The sequence below is a fragment of the Hyperolius riggenbachi genome, chromosome 1 (assembly GCF_040937935.1).
Source record: "Hyperolius riggenbachi isolate aHypRig1 chromosome 1, aHypRig1.pri, whole genome shotgun sequence".
In the NCBI taxonomy this organism is placed as follows: domain Eukaryota; kingdom Metazoa; phylum Chordata; class Amphibia; order Anura; family Hyperoliidae; genus Hyperolius; species Hyperolius riggenbachi.
In genome coordinates, this window is record NC_090646.1 from 349,101,190 (window position 1) to 349,118,493 (window position 17,304).

The following is a 17,304-nucleotide window of genomic DNA, read 5'->3' on the forward strand; positions in this document are numbered from 1 at the left end:
CATGCTCCCACTGGGCAAAATAATCCAGAACTATGGCCTAGGATACCATTGTTACGCAGATGACACACAACTGTATCTGTCCTTCAAGCCTGGCACCCAAGACCCATCAGCATCCATAAATGCGTGTCTAGTGGATTTACAAAATTGGATGAACATCAGCTGGTTGAGGCTGAACTCTGACAAAACAGAGGTGTTGGTGGTAGGTGGTCCACACATGATGGATAAAGTTCAAAACGCTCACCACCTCAAACAAGCAATTGGGGGAGATACCGTACAGTATAAAGACTCTGTGCGAAACCTTGGGGTAATCCTGGATGGAAATCTAAAACTCAGACAGCAGGTATCAGCTGTCGTCAAGTCCTCCTTCTTCCATCTAAGAAATATAGCGAGAATCAAACACCTTATCCCAGCTGAAGACCTACCTGCCCTGGATCATGCACTTGTATCCTCCCACCTAGACTACTGCAACGCCCTGTTCATCGGATCTACAGATAAGGTTCTGCGTCCCTTACAACTAGTACAGAATGCTGCAGCCAGACTCCTAGCCAATGCCCCCCGCAGCTCACACATCACCCCAGTTCTGCAAACTCTTCACTGGTTGCCAGTAAAATGGAGAATCCATTTTAAGATCTGCCTGCTGACATTCAAGGCTCTAAACCACATGGGACCCAAATATATATCGGATCTATTGGAACTTTATGCCCCTCCACGCACCCTCCGCTCTGCCAACAAGATGAAGCTGGTTATTCCCAGGACACACTTAACATTTGGTGCTCGGGCCTTTTCCTATGCAGCCCCTACTCTATGGAACTCACTTCCACAATCAGTACGAGAGGCTCCTGCTCTGGACAGCTTTAAAAAAAGGCTAAAAACTCACCTCTTTTCCCGAGCCTTTGAGACTGCATAATGCAGGGTCACAGCGCTTTTGAGTCCCCAGGGAGAAAAGCGCTATAAAAATGTTATTGTTATATTAATTCAGGTCTAACAAACAAGGACATGGTGTGTATTCATAAAACCCTATTAAGTGTGCTCTTAGGCAAGGTAAAGTGTAACAGGTTTTATGTAAACGACACAATTGTGCATTTCATAAATATAATAACTATTTTGCGTACAGTGTGAGTTACACTATTTGCGTAATGCATGTTATGTAGTTTACATAAAGCCCAGTAAAGGTGTAAGTGCACTGTGTACGCACATAGGCCTTGATTCATAAAGCCGTGATAAATGCTATTACATCCGTGATAAACTTAGCACACGGGCTAGCACACGTACAGGTTTGTGCACGTAATAGTAAAGGTTTGCGTGCATTAACTTTCCCGTTCACGACACGTGCTAACATATGGGTTAGCACGTGAACAGGGAAAGTTAATGCGCGCAAACCCTTACCATTACGCACGTAAACCTGTATGCGCGCTAACCCACGTGCTAAGTTTATCACGGCCGTGATAGCATTTATCACGACTTTGTGAATCAAGGTCATAATGTTTAACGGGGTTTAGTGAATACACCCCAAAATATCATAATGACATAGGCAGTTTATTTCCTGTGCAACTAACAGTATTGTACTGATTACATGTATGATTTGAAAGTGAACCTCCAGACTAAAAATCTACTCAGCAGCACTGAAAAGGCTTGGTGTTTCTTTAACAGTTTCACAGCATCAGAACTTTGTTTTTCTTACCAAAGCCTCACTTTTTGCAGCACAGAAGCTAAGCTCCGCTCTACCAAAGAAAACTGCCCGGGCATTTTTTCCCTGATGCTGTGCAAAGCATGATGGGATTTATGATGATGATCTTCTCGTTGCTTAGCAACTGGGAGGGTGATCAGGACACAGGACAGTTGGAACTGTAGCTCATGTTCCCTGTCACCTCCTTTCAACCAAAAAGATGGCTGCCCTCATGAAATCACAAACATTTGCCTGTTCTTTTAAAACAGGGTGGGTAAGAGATTTTATTACCGATCTATTTTAATTAACATAACTAAAGTTAGTTCAAGAAAACCTCCCCTGGGGGGTACTCACCTCGGGTGGGGGAAGCCTCCGGATCCTATTGAGGCTTCCCCCGTCCTCCTCGGTCCCACGGCAGTGGCGAAAATCCTCCCGGAACGGCGGCGATGTAAATATTTACCTCCCCGGCTCCAGCACAGGCGCAGTATCGGCCCTCCGTCTCGGAGATAGGCGGAAATAGCCGATCGCTGTCGGCCCACTCTACTGTGCAGGCGCAAGTCTCCTGCACCTGCGCAGTAGAGCGGACCTGACGGAGAGTGGCTATTTTTGCCGTGTGGAGAGCCGCAACAGCGCCCCTGCTGGAGCCAGGAGAGGGTAAATAAATCAGCGCTTATCAGCGCTTGTCAGGCTTGTCGAGGGAGGGTTCAGGGACTCTTCGCGGGAGCCAGCGCTGGACTGCCTGCAGCTACAGAAGTGAGGGAAGCCTCATTGGGTTTTTTTTGCTACAGGGTCTCTTTAATGACAGTATGTTTGTTTAGGCTGAAGTTCCTCTTTAATGGTAATATTGCAATTACAGCTTTGTCTGATATTGTCTGTACCCACACAGAATCGCATGAAAGAGAGTATGGCATTGTTCAAACAAATAATGGCCCTACCGTGGTTTAGGGAAACGCCTATCATCCTTTTCCTGAACAAGACTGACTTGCTGGCTGAGAAGGTCTTCATCTCTGACTTGGCTACATATTTTCCCAAATTCAAAGGTATGTTACTAAGCATGGCTGTAATTATGTGGTATTGTGTCTAATTGCAAAATAATTAGTAGGCCCTGACAGTGCAATCTCAAAGACAATCCTCTACCGAGACCTATACAGTATCTCCCTAGACAGTGGAAATGCTGATATTCATGTATTAGTCTGTCAACAGCAGATTCAGCAAGAACAGCTGATCCAGCAGATCTGACCAGCTGATAGGCATCAGTGAGGAGAGGTTAGTGTTAGGCATTGGAGAGGGGAGGTTAGAATTATGCATAGGAGAGAGGAGGTTAGTGTTCTGCACAGAAGAGGAAAGGTTAGTGTAAGGTATCTGTGGGGAGAGGCTAGTGTTAGCCATCAGAGAGGGAGTGGTTAGTGTTAGGCAGAAAAGAGGTTAGTGTTAGGCACAAGAGAGGGGAAGTTAGTGTAAGCCATAGGAGGCTAGTGTTAGGCACAGCAGAAGAGGGGATAGTGTTATGTATCAGTGAGGAGAGGTTAGTGCTAGGCATAGGAGAAAGGAAATTAGTGTTAGGCAGAGGAGAGGAGAGGATAGTGTTAGGCAGAGGAGAGCAAAGGTTAGTGTTAGGCATCGGAGAAGAGATGTTAGTGTTAGAAAGATGAGAGGGGAGTTTAGTATTAAAAAGAGGAGTGTGGAGTTAAGTGTAAGCAGAGAAAAGGAGAGGCTAATGTTAGGCAGAGGAGAGGTAAGTGAGCGCTGCTGGCCAGATCAGCTGTTGGTGCCAAATCTGTGGACGATGGGCTTATATGTAAGTACCAAAATGATAGTGTAGTATATGAATTGCCTATATAGCAGTCACTATGTAGCTCCCATACTATACCTACCTGCTACAGACATAAATTATTGTCATGCAATTTTGGATTTGCTTTGTGGCAGGGTTTTATAGTAGTCCCGTATTATTTTATGACTATACTTACATCCTTGATACAAATTTGAATAAGTAGGAACTGCTAAACAAAGCTTCACTGTACTTTCTACCACACAAAGAACATACATGAGTGAAGAAGAAGCCAGTAAGATACATTTTCTGTTCTCTAAATAACCATCTAAAAAGTACTATTAACTGCAATGCAGCAACACAGTAACAGCAAAGCTCACCACAACAGAAACTAAATACTACTAGAAGACTACATAGGTGCAAAGTGGCTGTAGGACCTGTCCACCCTGAGAGCAGACCATAGTAATCACCAAGAACAGGAAATGATCATTATAATTGTAACAGAATCCAACAGGAAAATAAGACATGAAAAGGTGAACAGCATCTGGACCAGACATGATCCATGCTTATTTGTGAAAGAAACTATAACCCTGTTCCCACTGGGACAAAGATTTAAACTGTTTCCGCATTGGGAAAACTGTCATGTTCAAGGATCCTGTGTTATTTAGAGGATTTGTTTATACTTGTCAGTCCACAATGAGTAAGTGGAATGCAAAATTGGAGCCTGCACGATAATTCTCGGACAGCGGTTGCATTTCCCTAGAAGCCTATTGTGGAAACGCATCTGCTCTGTGGATTGTCAGAGCATCTCATGATGCATCTGCATTCCACTTGGTGGAATGCAGCGTGACCAAGCGTCCTGTAGGACGCGAAGCCAGGGGCAAATCCAGGATTTTCAAAGGGGGGATTCCTGATAGGTCTCTTTTGGCAAGCCGCACACTACCGCGCATGCGTTTGCCCACAAAATCCACATGATGCACAGCATTTCTCCACAGAATACACACAATGCGCAGTGTTTGCCTACAAAATACACGTGATGCAGTAGTGTTTCGCCAAAATATATATAATGTGGCAGTGATTAAGTAGCCAGATAACCCCCCTTTATTATGGATAACGAAATTACCCCACCCCTCTTTAGTATAGGTGACTAGATGACCCCCATTTATCACACAGGTAGCCAGATGAGCCCCCCCCCCCCCAGTTAGGATAAGTAACCACATGATCCCCATTTATAGTATATAGCCAGATGACTCCCCGTTCAGTACATTCCCCCTTGTATTTCGCCAGATCCCCCTTGTATATATAGCCAGTGTATATAGTCAGATCCCCTGTATGTATAGCCAGAGATCCCCCCCTGTATTTAGCCATATACCCACTGTTTGTAGCCAGATGCCTCCCCCTGCATATAGCCAGTGTATATAGCCATATCCACCTGCATACAGCCAGTGTATATAGCCAGATCCCCCTGCATATAGCCAGTGTGTATAGCCAGATCCCCCTGCATATAGCCAGTGTGTATAGCCAGATCCCCCTGCATATAGCCAGTGTGTATAGCCAGATCCCCCTGCATATAGCCAGTGTATATAGCCAGATCCCCCTGCATATAGCCAGTGTATATAGCCAGATCCCCCTGCATATAGCCAGTGTATATAGCCAGATCCCCCTGCATATAGCCAGTGTATATAGCCAGATCCCCCTGCATATAGCCAGTGTATATAGTCAGATCCCACTGCATATAGCCAGTGTATATAGTCAGATCCCCCCTGTATATATAGCTAGATGAACCCCCCCTCTCTCCCTCTCACATATGGTGGATCATGGAATGGCTGGCTGGCTTCCAAACATCCCCCCCGCCCTGCCTCTCAGTGAGCCCTGGCTGCACTTGCCTTATCCAGACTCCAGCTCATCCAGCAGCAGTACTTCTCTCTCCATGGACGCATACTCTGATGTCCAATGGCCTTCAGGGGGAGGAGCGGGGCCGCTGCGGCTGGATAACATGGTGACGTCACGTTAGAGCCAGGATGAAAGGTAGCCAACTAGCCATGGAGACCTGGGACGCCATCACCCCTGCCGAGAAAGGTAATGTATCTCTGCGCCGCCCCCCTAGTGAGGATGGGGCCCTCCCCATAGGCACCAAATAATCGTAATGGGGCAGCGTTTCACTATAAAATAATCCTAATGCAGCAATGTTTTACTATAAAATAATCCTAATGCAGCAATGTTTCACTAAAAAATAATCCTAATGCAGCAATGTTACACCAGAAATGAATCGTAAATTGGGCAGCATTTCACCAGAAATGAATCGTAAAATGGGCAGCATTTCACCAGAAATGAATTGTAAATTGGGCAGCATTTCACCATAAAATGATCGTAAAGTGGGCAGCATTTCACCATAAAATAATCGTAAAGTGGGCAGCAGTCACCAGAAAAAAATCGTAATGTAGGCAGCAGTCATCAGAAAATAATCGTAATGTGGGCAGCAGCCATCAGAAAATAATCGTAATGTGGGCAGCAGCCAGCAGTCATCAGAAAATAATCGTAATGTGTGCAGGAGTCACCAGAAAATAATCGTAAAGTGGGCAGCAGTCACCAGAAAATTGCAATGTAGGCAGCAGGCACCAGAAAATCGCAATGTGGGCAGCAGTCACCAGAAAATCGTAATGTGGGCAGCAGACACCAGAAAATCACAATGTGGGCAGCAGTTACCAGAAAATTGCAATGTGGGCAGCAGTCACCAGAAAATTGCAATGTGGGCAGCAGTCACCAGAAAATCGCAATGTGGGCAGCATTCACCAGAAAATCGCAATTTGGGCAGCAGACACCAGAAAATCGCAATTTGGGCAGCAGACACCAGAAAATCGTAATGTGGGCAGCAGACACCTGAAAATCGTAATGTGGGCAGCAGACACCTGAAAATCACAATGTGGGCAGCAGTCACCAGAAAATCGTAATGTAGGCAGCAGAAACCTGAAAATCACAATGTGGGCAGCAGTGACCAGAAAATCGTAATGTGGGCAGCAGACACCAGAAAATCACAACGTGGGCAGCAGTTACCAGAAAATCGCAATGTGGGCAGCAGGCACCAGAAAATCGCAATATGGGCAGCAGGCACCAGAAAATCACAATGTGGGCAGCAGTGACCAGAAAATTGTAATGTGGGCAGCAGAAACCTGAAAAGCACAATGTGGGCAGCAGTGACCAGAAAATCGTAATGTGGGCAGCAGACACCTGAAAAGCACAATGTGGGCAGCAGTGACCAGAAAATCGTAATGTGGGCAGCAGACACCTAAAAATCACAATGTGGGCAGCAGACACCTAAAAATCACAATGTGGGCAGCAGTCACCAGAAAATCGTAATGTGGGCAGCAGACACCTGAAAATCGCAATGTGGGCAGCAGTGACCAGAAAATCGTAATGTGGGCAGCAGTCACCAGAAAATCGTAATGTGGGCAGCAGACACCTGAAAATCACAATGTGGGCAGCAGTGACCAGAAAATCGTAATGTGGGCAGCAGACACCTGAAAATCACAATGTGGGCAGCAGTGACCAGAAAATCATAATGTGGGCAGCAGACACCTGAAAATCACAATGTGGGCAGCAGTTACCAGAAAATCGCAATGTGGGCAGCAGGCACCAGAAAATCGCAATGTGGGCAGCAGGCACCAGAAAATCGCAATGTAGGCAGCAGTGACCAGAAAATCGTAATGTGGGCAGCAGACACCTGAAAATCACAATGTGGGCAGCAGACACCTGAAAATCACAATGTGGGCAGCAGTCACCAGAAAATCGTAATGTGGGCAGCAGACACCTGAAAATCGTAATGTGGGCAGCAGACACCTGAAAATCGCAATGTGGGTAGCAGTCACCAGAAAATCGTAATGTGGGCAGCAGACACCTGAAAATCACAATGTGGGCAGCAGTCACCTGAAAATCGTAATGTGGGCAGCAGAAACCTGAAAATCACAATGTGGGCAGCAGTGACCAGAAAATCGTAATGTGGGCAGCAGACACCTGAAAATCACAACGTGGGCAGCAGTTACCAGAAAATCGCAATGTGGGCAGCAGGAACCAGAAAATCGCAATGTGGGCAGCAGGCACCAGAAAATAGTAATGTGGGCAGCATACACCTGAAAATCACAATGTGGGCAGCAGTGACCAGAAAATCGTAATGTGGGCAGCAGACACCTGAAAATCACAATGTGGGCAGCAGTGACCAGAAAATCGTAATGTGGGCAGCAGACACCTGAAAATCACAATGTGGGCAGCAGTGACCAGAAAATCGTAATGTGGGCAGCAGACACCTAAAAATCACAATGTGGGCAGCAGTCACCAGAAAATCGTAATGTGGGCAGCAGTCACCAGAAAATCGTAATGTGGGCAGCAGACACCTGAAAATCACAATGTGTGCAAGCGGCTGTCGCCGACCCCTTTGCAGCCCTCACACCCACTTCCAACCCCACACTGGCTACCACGTCATAACAAGGTTATGTTTGCTTGATGTTTTCCCTGATGTCACACACGTTTTCATCTGTTCAATAAATGACGCTGAATGACGGAAGGTGCATGTATCAAGATTTCTATGAGATTCTTTCTTCCTACATCTCTTTTACGTTGCACACGTCAGTAGCTACTATACATACTTGTGTGTAGGGGAACGATCTGCGGGGACAATAAGGCCAAACAGAATACCTACCCACGGATCCTCTATTCATTAGGAGTGCCACACTGATCTTTTCTTGTTGACAATGTAGCGGGATGCGAGCCTAAAGTTACCTGTACAGTACTCGACCGCTGTGCTGATAGGACTGCAACTGTATCGTAATTTACACTACGATCGATATCTCAAGTGGCAGCCAAAAAAACACCATTCATGATCCCATTGGATATTGCCCGAGGGTCGATCCTGGTGCTGTTAGATGTGCTCGGCAGTAAACAATAATTTTTCTCAGTTCAATGGGAATTGGGTAGGGATGGTCGGAATGCCAAATTCCGATTCCGCGGTAATTCCGGATTCCGTCATGTACCGATTACCGATTCCGCTTTCCGCTACCAATTTCCGCATTCCAAGGCGGAATGTCCGCCGGAAATCGCGGAAATTCCGCCCAACTTTAACATCGATTTTCTCAAAAACTATAAGGTCTTTTTGAAAACTTTTTTTGCATCTTGCTCAGAAGGTTCTGTTTAATAAACCCTGAAAATTTGATGTTTCTAGGACTTACGGGGGCTTTGCTATTAACTGCTAAAGTCGGCAGATTTTTACTGTAATGTAAAATGCAGAAAATAGGCAGATGCAGATTTTCTGCATTTTACATTACAGTAAAAATCTGCCTACTTTAGCGGTTAATAGAAAATCCCCCTTAAGTCCTAGAAACACCAAATTTTCAGCGTTTATTAAACCGAATCTTGTGAACACGATGCAAAAAAAAGTTTTCAAAAAGACCTTATAGTTTTTGAGAAAATCGATGTTAAAGTCGGGTGGAATTTCCGCGATTTCCGGCGGAAATCCGCCTACGGCACTTGCATTACCGATTTCCGGATTTCGATGCGGAAATGCAATTTCCGATCGGAATTTCGGAAATTGCATTTCCGCGGAATCCGAATGAGCATTGTATAGTGTATGCAGTGGTGTAGCAATAGGGGATGCAGACGTTGTGACCGCACCAGGGCCCTTGGACCAGAGAGGCACTCCCTCAACTGCAGTATTAGCTCTTTATTGGTCCTATGCTGGTACTAATCGCGTCTATATATGCTTTGAATAGTAGTAATCATTAACAAATTGTTCCTCAACCCCTTATTGTACCTCTAAAACTGTGGTTGTCCTTGGCAGATTTTGGTGCGCTGTCTCAATTGTTATCTTTAGAGCCCAGGGGACAGCACAACAACATCGAAGGTTAACACAAGCTGTAACCAGAGACACAGAGAAGCTGTTTCATGAGCAAAGATCAGCTCACAAGTGCTGGAGGCAGCTAAGCCCTCTTCTTATATATGTCTACTTGTGATGCTTTGGTGTCAGACAGCCAATCAGCTGCCTGCCACCTCCAAGATAGAGGAGACTAGCTACCTATGACGGGCCCCTTAACATTAGGTAGCCAGAGCTATCCTCAGTATTAAGTAGCTAGAGGTGCCCCCAAGTATTAGGTAGCTTGAGGTGCCCCTGACTGAAGGGAGATCAGGTCAGTGAAAGGCTCAACACACACCATACAATCTTGGTTGTTCAATCTTGCCACTTTCATGTAGTATAAAAGCTTAGCCAATCAATCATTTAAGGTATTTTCAATCTGTTGGCCCTTATACTACATAGATTTGGTAAATCTGTACAACCAAGGTTGTATGGTGTGTGTTGAGCAAAATGCAGAGACCCAGGTGAGTAACTCTGCTTGAGACTATGCATTGGAAGGGCAGGAGGGAGGGAGGTACTTGGGGAGGAGAGTGAGCTGCCTCTCCTTCATCAGATGCCTGTAGGTATGTGCTTACAGTGGCTTATGGTAAACCGGCCCTAGGGGAGCCACTGGGCATTACGGGAATGGTGCAAAAAGACAAATTCCCCCATCGACACTGCATGGTCCAAATTCAAATAGCCATTTTTGGATCTTCGTTAACTATGACCCAAATTTGAACCCCAACCCTACCCAGTGCCCACTTTAGCTGGGACCTTCACAATGTCAACTTTTATGATTTTTTTATATACCCTATGTGATTTTGGTCACCTTTTACACATGTTAACACTGTAAGTAAAACTTCCACCTTACTTTACTCCCACACACAGATACATTACTGCTTTTATTTTCTTAATCCTCCGTGAATCAACATTTCCTTACAATAAGCCTTTATGTACAGCAGTGGGTTCTTGCATAAGAAGAACCAGTTCACACAGATCTCTCTCTGTAAAGCATATAATGTCAGGCAGGCATTACAGGACAAATCTGTCAACACATGCACTTTCATCTAAAGCCTGGTACAAATTGAAGTATACCTGACTCGAGGCAAAGGCACCTAAGGTAAGCACAGAGGTATGTTCATGCGGGATCTACATACCTCTGTCCCTTGTCCATGCCTCTTCTTGTACCCCTCTGGTTCCGTAGTCACGCTTTCAAAAATTTGACTTTTGGCTAAAGTCACCTTTTAAAACATATAGTGTCAGGCTTACCGTTATGTTCCCTCCTAACACCCTCCCAGCCCCATTCACTACCCTTAAAGGGAAGGTCCGAGTAACCAAAAAATAAAAAATCCAATTACCACAAGCTTCCTCCAGCCTCTGGCAGCCGTCCTGTGCCCTCACTGCAGCTCCGGTGGCTCCCGGTGGAGATGCCGACCTTGCCAGGTCAGCTTCCGGGTTGGCTTCTTCTGCACACCATCATGCGGCTCACTGGTTGTGCTGACGTCATCCGGACTATACTGCGCAGGTGCAGAGCTACTGCACCTGCGCTCTACAGTCAGGATGATGTCCGTGCGGCTCTGAGAGCCGCTCGTGCATGCACAGTGGCCTTTCTTGTGCAGAAGGGGACCCCGAACCACCATCTGTGAGCGGAGCTGCGGCGAGGGCAGAGGACTGCTAGCAGGGGCTGGAGGAAGCATCAGGTAAGTGGATTTTTTTTAACTGCTCGGATGTGTCCTTTAAAGGAAACATCAGGCATTCTAAGCTACCCCCAGATCTACTTACCCGGGGCTTCCTCCAGCCCCTTGCAGCCGACATGTCACACACACGCCACAGCTCCGCTCTCAGCCGCTGGCCCGGGGTCCCTGCCGGTTCCCATTCATTGAACACAGTTCCCATTCATTAATCTAAGTTCCCGTGTGAATGACAGTCGCCATCAATGAGATGGCGGCGTCATTCACAAAAACGATACTTACATGTCCATGCACTACTTCCTGTTTGCGTAGTAATACTGCGCATAGAACATTTATACGCAAGGACATCTTGTGGTCAAATAGTAAAATTACATATACACACATTTTTTCCATTAACAGAGGTTTTTTTTACATGTAAAATTAACCCCTTACCTTCCACACTCCCCAATAGTTACCTCCAAAAATTTTGGGGAATATATATATATATATATATATATATATATATATATATATATATATATACATATATATATATATATATATATATATATATATATATATATATATATATACAATTTAAAAAAATACATAAATAGTTACCTTAGGGACTGAACTTTTTTTTTTTAATATGTATGTCAAGAGGGTATTTTACTGTTACTTTGTAAATTATGGGCTTGTAATTAGTGATGAAACTGAAAAAATGCACCTATATTTCCAAATAAATTATTGGCACCATACATTGCACTAGGGAACATTTTTAAATGTTGCAATAACCAGGACAAATGGGCAAATAAAATGTGTGGGTTTTAATTACAGTAGCATGTATTATTTTAAAGCTATAATGGCTGAAAACTAAAATATTGAATTTTTTCCATTTTTATTTTCTTGTTTCCTGTTAAAACGCAGTTAGAATAAAATAATTATTAACAAAAAGTGCCTCCTATAGAAAGCCTAACTGGTGGCAAAAAAAACAGGATATAGATTGTTTTATTGTGCTAAGTAGTAATAAAGTTATAGGCGAATGAATGGAAGGAGTGCTTACAGGTGAAAATTGCTCTGTGTTTTTAAGGGAAAAAACCCTTGAAAGTGAAGTGGTTAAAGGACTACTATTGTATTAAAAATCGTAAAATTTAAAACGAATGTGTATCCATATGTATAAGATGTACATTTATTACAGACTATAATGCACTATATATTTCAATTTTCCTATGTCACTGACACTTACAGTAGGTTGTAAAAATCTGATAGATCTGACAGGTTTTGGAGTAGTCCATCTCTTATGGGAGATTCTCAGGGTTTTCTTTATTTTCAAAAGCACTTGCTGAACAGCAGTTGTTCAGTCCAACTGCCAAAATAGTGTGCAAAAGAGTAAGGAGTCCGGATGGCATCTTTTCAAAAATCCATTCTATAAAGTGCTTTTGTAAAGAATAAAGGAAATCCTTAGACTCACCCATGGAGAGATGGACCAGTCCAAAAATGTTCTAAGACCATATCATATAAAAGCTCCCTTTAGGGCTTGTTCACACCTAGGGTGTTTTGCGTTGGTTTTTTTTGAGCACCAGTGATTTTTAAAAACGCCTTAAAATCGCTAGTGCAATAAATCTATATAGGATAGTTCATATCAGCGCGTATCGTCCACTTTCCGCTCAGCAAAGTGCTGCATGTACTATTTTCGGGGCGATTTTGCTACAATGGAAGGTGTAGGAAAAACGCAAAATGCTCACAAATCGCTTTATCCGGTGATTGCGTTTGCGCTTTAATGAATAAATACATTGTATTTATTAATTTCCGGGTGACTGACGTAAGAAAGTGAAAAAAGTGAATCGGTCTGCGCCTTGTACAAAAATCGTAGCATGCAATGGAGCACCAGAAGGGGGAAAAACGCGCAAAAAATCTAAACTCTCTGACGTCGGCAATTTCAATTTTAGATGTGAGCAAAACCTTAGTGCACAATCCACACATAAAAAAAATGAACACTTACATCAAGAATCCATAGATCACCATGGATCATGGTCTTAGGTAAGTACTCAGAGATTTGTGAGCAGTAAAAGCAGCCTCTCCTTCATCTGACCACTTTTGATACTCTCCCCCATTGGTAAATTAATTATATTATGCTACACTATACAGTACAATATCATACTACAGGGTGGGCCATTTATTTGGATACACCTTAATAAAATGGGAATGGTTGGTGATATTAACTTCCTGTTTGTGGCACATTAGTATATGTGAGGGGGGAAACTTTTCAAGATGGGTGGTGACCATGGCGAACAATTTGAAGTTGCCATTTTGAATCCAACTTTGTTTTTTCAAAAGGAAGAGGGTCATGTGACACATCAAACTTATTGGGAATTTCACAAGAAAAACAATGGTGTGCTTGGTTTTAACTTAACTTTATTCTTTCATGAGTTATTTAAAAGTTTCTCTTTGTTTACAGCCATTGACATGTTGTTGACATGTTGCCGAGGAGCGGATAGAAATTGTGTTGATGTCTGGTGAACACAGTAACCAGGTCATTGCAGCAGATTTCAATGCAAGACACCCTACGAGACCATCCATCTCCCATGCTACAGTTAGCAAACAACTTGCTAAGTTTTGTGAAACTGGTTCGGTGTTGGATTTGCCAAAATGTGGACGCATGAAATCTGTCACTAATGAAGAAACATCAGTGGATGTCCTAGCTTCATTCAGCAAAAGCCCACAGCGTAGCACTCGCCGCATGTCACTAGAGAGTGGCATTACTCGAACATCCCTTTCGTCGGATATTAGCTACTCACAAATGGCACCCTTACAAACTCCAGCTACTGCAGCATCTCAACGAGGATGACTCAGATCAGCGCACTGAATTTGCAGAATGGGCAAAACAAAAATTGGAACAGGACCCTCAGTTTACGCAGAAGATTTTGTTCAGTGATGAGGCAAACTTTTATGTGAATGGTGAAGTTAACAAACAAAACCACCGCTATTGGTCTGACACTAACCCACATTGGATAGATCCCTCCAAGGCTGTTGGAACAAAAAAAATTGATGGTATGGTGTGGTATATAGGGTACAAAGATAGTGGGGCCATTCTTCAGCAATGGAAACCTCAAGGCCACTGGATATGCGAAATTGCTACATGATGATGTGTTTCCCTCTTTATGTACTGAAGCTGGCATGTTCCCTGAGTTTTTCCAGCAAGATGGTGCACCACCACATTATAGGTGTCAGGTCCGAGCATTCCTAGATGAACAGTTTCCTGGAAAGTGGATTGGTCGTCGTGGGCCAGTTGAATGGCCCCCAAGCTCTCCTGATCTGACCCCTTTAGACTTTTATCTTTGGGGTCATCTGAAGGCAATTGCCTATGCTGTGAAGATAAGAGATGTGCAGCACCTGAAACTACGGATACTGGAAGCCTGTGCTAGCATTTCTCCTGTGGTGTTGCTATCAGTGTGTGAAGAGTGGGAAAAGAGGGTTGCATTGACAATCCAACAGAATAGGCAGCGCACTGAACACATTTTATAAGTGGTCAGAATCTTGTAAATAACTCATGAAAGAATAAAGTTACATTAAAACCAAGCACAACATTTTTTTTCTTGTGAAATTCCCAATAAGTTTGATGTGTCACATGACCCTCTTCCTATTGAAAAAACAAAAGTTGTGTTCATAATGTCCAACTTCAAAATGGCTCCCATGGTCACCACCCATCTTGAAAAGTTTTGCGCCTCACATATACCAATGTGCCACAAACAGGAAGTTAATATCACCAACCATTTATATTTTATTAAGGTGTATCCAAATAAATGGCCCACCCTGTATACTATTATACTATCGATTATTATCTTACCAGTAAACTCCGCAGTTCTCAAAAGAATCGCAAATCTGCTAGAACTGTGGAGTAGAGAACACTGACTGCTAGCACTGTGGTATTATAGCTTTATCATTAAATTGATCTGGCAAGTGGTTATGTGGCATCATATTCCAGCACAGATTACAGGTGTCTTCTTTTTCACACTAGGTCCTCATCAAGATGCTGAAGCTGCTACACGGTTCATTGAGAACACATATGTGCAGCTCTTTCACATGCAAACAAAAGCAGGAAAGGACAATAAAGATGAAGAACGATTAATTTACCCTCACAGGACCTGTGCTACAGATACACAAAACATCAGCAAAGTTTTTGACGTTATAAAGGCAGAAGTGCTCCGCCACTGTCTTAGTGACTATGGAATTTTATGACAATTACAAAATCTGATTCGCTGCTTTATGGTGTTGGCTTTATATGCACTAGCGTAGCAAAAGGGGATGCAGAGGTTGTGACCGCATTGAGGCCGTGGGACCACTAAGGGCCCTCTCTCAACCACAGTATTAGCTCTTCAATGGCTCTGTGCTTGTAATGATCACTTCTATAAATGCTTTGAATAGTGGTAATCATTAACAATCCCCTCCTCTGCTTACACCTCTCATACTGTGGAAGCCTTTGGCAGGTTTTGTTGTGCCATATGAATTGTTATACACAGAATGCTTGGGGTGCCCAATGTAAATCTTGTATTGGGACCCAAAGCTCCTTACCTTAGCCTCGCCACTGTTTATATGGTACTATACAGTCAAAGGACTAGTACATTGGACATTATGTCACCCCCCAGGGTTGGTGCTAATGTAGAGGCAAAGGGGGCAATTTCCCCAGGACCCCCAAGTTCTCCTGGGACCCCCCAGGTCTCCTCTTGTGCTTCCCAGGGCCCCTGCAAAGTTTTGTCAACATAGCATGTCAAGTTTGTCAACTGTCTCAGCGTGCTTCTCCATCCATTCTCTCATGCTGGGTCACTGAGAAGAGGCATCCCTGCAAGGATAAAGATGAAAGTGTATGGACTGGAGCAGCACTATGCTGACACAAACAGTGCAGGGGCCCCAAGCAGTACAGTAAAGTCGAGGGGGGAGATCTGGGGCGACGGTGACAGTTGACTCAGGGGCCAGTGGGGTGATTATGCTGGGGTAGTGGGGACAGGGGGCCCCCCAGGTTAATTTTGCCCAAGGGACCCATTGTGGCTTTAACCGGCCCTGATGTCACCAAGGTGTTTTGCTGTGTATATTTGTATCACTTTTAATACATAAAAATACCATTATTATAAGCATTGATGAGCAACGGATCAAATCCGTATGGGTTTCATTTGGATTTCATCCTCCTAATTAGTGCAGCTGTGTGGGTGTGTGTGTGGGGGGGGGGGGGGGGGGCGGAGGGGGCTGAACTTACCCAGCAGCCTTCTTCTTTAATCTGTCCCACGGCGCATCCCACACTGCGTTCCAAGCTGCGGTCATGTGAATACAAGCACTTCCTCCTTCCAGGTTATAGGAGGAAGCGTAGTAGCAGGGGCGTAACTAGAAGTCACCGGGCCCCCCTGCAAGAGTCTGGATCCCCCCCCCTCCCCGTGGGTGCATCCCCTATTGTTACGCCCCTGCGTAGTAGTCACGTGACGCAGCTTGGAACGCAGCATGGGATGGATTAAAGAAGAAGGCTGCTGGGTAAGTTTAACCGTCCATCCCCCTCCCCCCCCCCCTCACACACCTGCTCGGCTGCAGTAATTGGAGGTTGAAATCCAAATGAAACCCATTCGGATTTCATCCGGATTCAATCTGGAGATCAACACTAATTATGAGAGAGCTGACTAGAGAGAGAATCTGCATAGTCAGCCTTCTTAATTGGTGTATATCTCATGACAGATCCACAGCCGACATTGTCAGGTATAGAACTTTGCACACTGTAACTGTGAGTGATGTAAACCATAGCAAAATCATTATCACTATCTTCATTTTCATTTCACAGGTAATCCTTCCTACTACAACCAAGTATTGTATAGTATATGGATTTATTTCAAAACAATCATTTAGAGGCCAACAAACCGTTTAGGACTATGTGCTGAGGCATAAACAACAATTATTTGACTTGCTTATTGACTTACAGCCTTGAAAGTAGCTGTGTGTGCCTATATTCAGAAGAATGAATATGCCCTCCCTAGTTTTTAAAGCCGTGTTAAACTGATATGCAGGATGTTTAAGCATTAACTACTTGATGACCCACCCTTTACCCCCCCTTAAGGACCAGCGCTGTTATGAGTGATCTGTGCTGGGTGGGCTCTGCAGCCCCCAGCACAGATCAGGGTGCAGGCAGGGAGATCAGATTGCTCCCCTTTTTTCCCCCCTATGGGGATGATGTGCTAGGGGGGGTTTGATCTCTCCTGCCTGCTGTGGGTGGCGGGGGGGGGGCACCTCAAAGCCCCCCTCCGCGGCGAAATTCCCCCCTCCCTCTCCTACCTGGTCATCCCCG

At 44.4% G+C, this 17,304-nt stretch overlaps 1 protein-coding gene across 3 annotated transcripts in view; it reads left to right on the top strand.

Moving 5' to 3' along the window:
* The window catches only part of LOC137512834 (guanine nucleotide-binding protein subunit alpha-15-like), a 101,900-nt gene extending 86,657 nt beyond the window's left edge, over positions 1 to 15,243 (top strand). For 2 of the 3 annotated variants that reach the window (XM_068234087.1, XM_068234089.1), the window contains exons 6-7: positions 2,553 to 2,706; positions 15,001 to 15,243. In XM_068234087.1, the coding sequence (XP_068090188.1) occupies positions 2,553 to 2,706; positions 15,001 to 15,221 (375 nt within the window). In that variant the 3' untranslated portion in view covers positions 15,222 to 15,243. Of the gene's footprint in view, positions 1 to 2,552; positions 2,707 to 13,440; positions 14,489 to 15,000 lie in introns of those variants that run through there. The other variant, XM_068234088.1, reaches the window with a different exon arrangement.
* Positions 15,244 to 17,304: the final 2,061 nt, after the last annotated feature.